Source organism: Mizuhopecten yessoensis, unplaced genomic scaffold (genome assembly GCF_002113885.1).
Source record: "Mizuhopecten yessoensis strain PY_sf001 unplaced genomic scaffold, ASM211388v2 scaffold3205, whole genome shotgun sequence".
Classification (NCBI taxonomy): Eukaryota; Metazoa; Mollusca; class Bivalvia; order Pectinida; family Pectinidae; genus Mizuhopecten; species Mizuhopecten yessoensis.
The window spans coordinates 1,886-5,573 of NW_018404928.1; the positions used below are offsets into that span (position 1 = coordinate 1,886).

Genomic DNA, 3,688 nt, shown 5'->3' on the forward strand with positions numbered 1-3,688 from the left:
TATGATTTTAATCAGATTGGTAAAAACTCTGTATAACAGGCATTTGTAGAGTGAAAAATAATGAGTTAAACCTCTGTATAAAAGACATTAGAGAGTGGAGAATAATCAAATACTAAAACTCTAAATACCCCATGTAATACGTCTTTGACAATGACTGGTGTGATGATGACCACAGCATTACCAATAACTGGTGGCAGATTTGGTGATTCAATACATGGCAATATCGTTATATAATGTGTATTTGGTAAAACAGCAAGGCAAAACATTTTTGTACAAGTACAATTTACGACTAAACCAATCTTGTAAAGGTAACAAACGGACTCACCTCCCCTCCATTGTGATTCCAGTACGGTTCGTCTATCGTCAGTAAATTTCTCTCCGACCTCCTGTCAGCTTTATTTGGATTATCTTCTGAAACTCTCATTTCACTTATCTTTGTAACATGATTACCCATCCCAAGTTGTTGCCTTGCTGAATAGTAAACATAAAATTTCTTATTTTGTTTGAATTTTGGATGGAAAGCCATGCCTAAGAACCCTCGTTCATCGCCTTCGCTCTTGGTGTTCATCACATCATCCTCTATATCAAGGAACGGTTCCTGAATTTTCGATCCGTTTGGGAAATATATTTGAACTTGCCCCGTGACTTCTCCAATAAATAGACGATTAGTACCATCACCCGCATGCCGTGCAAACACGGGATTTCTGAGTCCCGAGGCAATCTGTTCCATACAGATGCAACCTTCTGAAGTCACCTGAACAATCGAGATCTTCCTATTGAGGAGGTCATTGTTAACCAAATCTGGAAAGCAGTAGTCATTGTCTGCAAGGCCAACATGATCGCAAAAGGCGTCTGCTCCCTGCGAGACGCTTTGGAGTAAGGAGCGGTCCCTGGACATATATTTAATAATGTCTGGACATTTAGCATGAAAAGATTTGCAATACCCATTACACAGTCCCGGGAATGACCTTGGAACCAACGAATCTTCCGCATCAAATATGTGAGCTGCATACGGGGAACATTTGAGACACAAAAACTCCCTAAGGTAGCCACCACATTCCCGCCACAGAGCAGACGGCACGTTGTTCCGAATGTCACCGTAGTCTGCCATCAGCTGACGGTCATCGTCAACAGTGCAACACCCGAATGTAGAGTACTGGGGACAGAAAGTTAAGGCTGAACCTGCCTGGAACGGTGGCCGAAAGTCCAGACACTGAGGATGACCAACGCAAAGTCTTAAGACACATGCGTCCATAACAAACACATACCACACAAAGCGGACGAACGAGGATGTCATTTGAAATACAGACGTCATCTTTATAATATACCGGAATGTTAGATTCAGGCGAAATATACGAATGTGTCTTTATATTACACGATAAAACACCTTTACCATGACTGGACACTCGCAAAACAGATAACAACAACGTGCGTCTGCTTACAACTGGCTGCACACACCTCTACACGACTGCTCGCTATGTTTATAAAACGCCAGTGACTGAGTCCTTTATATCACGGATCATCACAGATGTATACACCACAGCGTATAAGCCATGAGTACAGGATAACTCCCGAGAGACTACACACGATGGCATAGCACACATCCTGACACACTGTCCGTATAGACTTACCCCGTATACAATTACACATCGGTTCCGCAACGTTACATTATATTTATCACATGCAGTTTGTAGGAATTTTCTAAGAGTTGTCATGCTTGGGATATAGGTTAGTTTATTTTCACAAGATATACATTCTTTTCCCCCTTTTATTTAATATTTCACCCGAAGAACGATATCATTTGTCAGTATTCAAATTAGTTCTGAACCACCAGCATATTCAAGTTAGTAACTTTAATACAGCGTGTACACGTATTTCTATGTATGTGTACTGATTTTACCAGTCGAGGCTCAGTGAAGTGCTCGCCCTGTATCAACGCATATAAATAACATCACCCTGGATCAGCTTGCAACTCGCCGAAATAGGATTTTTTGTAAAATTTGAGTTTTTATGATCCTATTATTGTAATCAAAGGCTTTAATCATTAATTAGCATGATATAAGAATGAATTTCCGAATATGTTCAATTTGAAGCTCTGATCCAGTATTTTTCTTCAGGTGGCGCAGTGGGATGTGCATTCGCTTTTCAAAAAGACGGCCGGGTTCCCCGACTCCCAACCCACACCCCAATCGGACGTGAAATAATATGTGGTCACCCTCCCAACTGGGTGGGTTTTCTCTGGATAGTCTGGTTTCCAGGCCCTGTGCGCGCTTCCATCCGGACCAGCAAGCGTGATTAACATGCATGTAAGTTGAAAAACCTTGTTTCATAGTTGTTGTAACATAAATGTGGCTCTATATATTTTGTGTTAAATCTCAACCCTGGAACTTAACGTTAGTTTGTTTAAACAGGGACACATGGGCGCCCAGTCAGTTTTCTACGTACGATCATTTTACCCTTTTTGTTGATTTATGTCATTTCGTTGGCGAAAATATATGAGATTTTGTAACTTTAAATTCTTGATGTTTCGTCTTTTCGCCTCGAAAAAAAGACAAGAGTTTTTTTAAATTGATTAAATCACGCCCGTCAATTCGGAAGAGGGGTTAGAAAAGTCGTCTTTTCATTGTTTCATCTTTTCGCCCGAAAATAAAAAGCCGTAATTCTAGTTAACTCGTTCTGTCGTCGGGTGAAAAGAATCAGCTAATCTTAATTCTTGTTCGTCTTTTCGCCCCGAAAATAATTCAGAAATTCTCGTCTTTCGGGGCAAATAGACGAACGAACGAAAATAAAAAAAATGTACTAATTCTCATCTTTTCTGGACGATCTGGTACAAATCAGCCAACGTGCTTTGCTTAATCCTTTTAATCGAAACTTTGAGAGCTAAAACATGAGCATAGCTGACCTCAGAGTTCGTTCCAAACGCGACATGTCTGCAAGTCAAGTCATGGAAACAAGGCCTACGTTGGACCGCATGCATCAACTTAAGAATATTCAAAGTTTAAAGTATCATAATTTAATCATATATTTAGAAATACTTCTGTCAATTTATTGACATGTCGTGAAGCATAAACTTTACATGGATCACAGCTATGGAAGTTCAAACTACATATGGCCCTGACAATGTATGACCCAGTATTTGTATGGTGATATACTTGTCTAGTGTGGTGTACTAGTAGCGTCGTTTTAGTGGCTTAAACAGGTCGCTGAAATCTTAACGTCGTGAAATAAATACTGGCCGTTATAACAATTTAGTTTCTTGATCGGTATCACGCTCTGAAAAAAATATTTTAAGGCGAACTCTAATACAGCTTTCTATTTTCCTGCCATGCATCGGACGAGCCTACTATAGATTCCCAGTAAGATTTACAAGAGTTATAAACAAAAAACAAATCTAAAAATTAAGCAGGTAACGGTTTTCACGTGCGGTTACTATGAATATATGACCATGACATTGCTTAAAGCATATAGACAGACGAAGGAGCTTAAAAAAAATAAGAATTGCAGAAAAAGATTGGCCAGTCTTTTGAGAAATGCCTCGTAAGTGTGTCGATTACGCCTCACCACCCAGTTTTCGAAAGCATTCATGTGAAATACGCTCCCTATACCCAAATGTCGAATGGAATTTCGTGTAAATTTGAGACTTGGTTGTTATTCGCTATTGAGCCTTGTAATGCGTATGATAACGTGT

The 3,688-nt window shown here is 39.8% G+C and overlaps 1 protein-coding gene across 1 annotated transcript; it reads right to left on the reverse strand.

Annotated features, from left to right (window-relative positions):
* Positions 1-325: 325 nt before the first annotated feature.
* Positions 326-1,708, reverse strand: LOC110447085 (HHIP-like protein 2; the record flags this gene model as incomplete). Its single annotated transcript, XM_021492531.1, has 1 exon — positions 326-1,708. A coding segment is annotated over exon 1 (990 nt), but the record flags the coding sequence as incomplete, so codon positions are not given.
* Between the last annotated feature and the right edge of the window lie 1,980 nt (positions 1,709-3,688).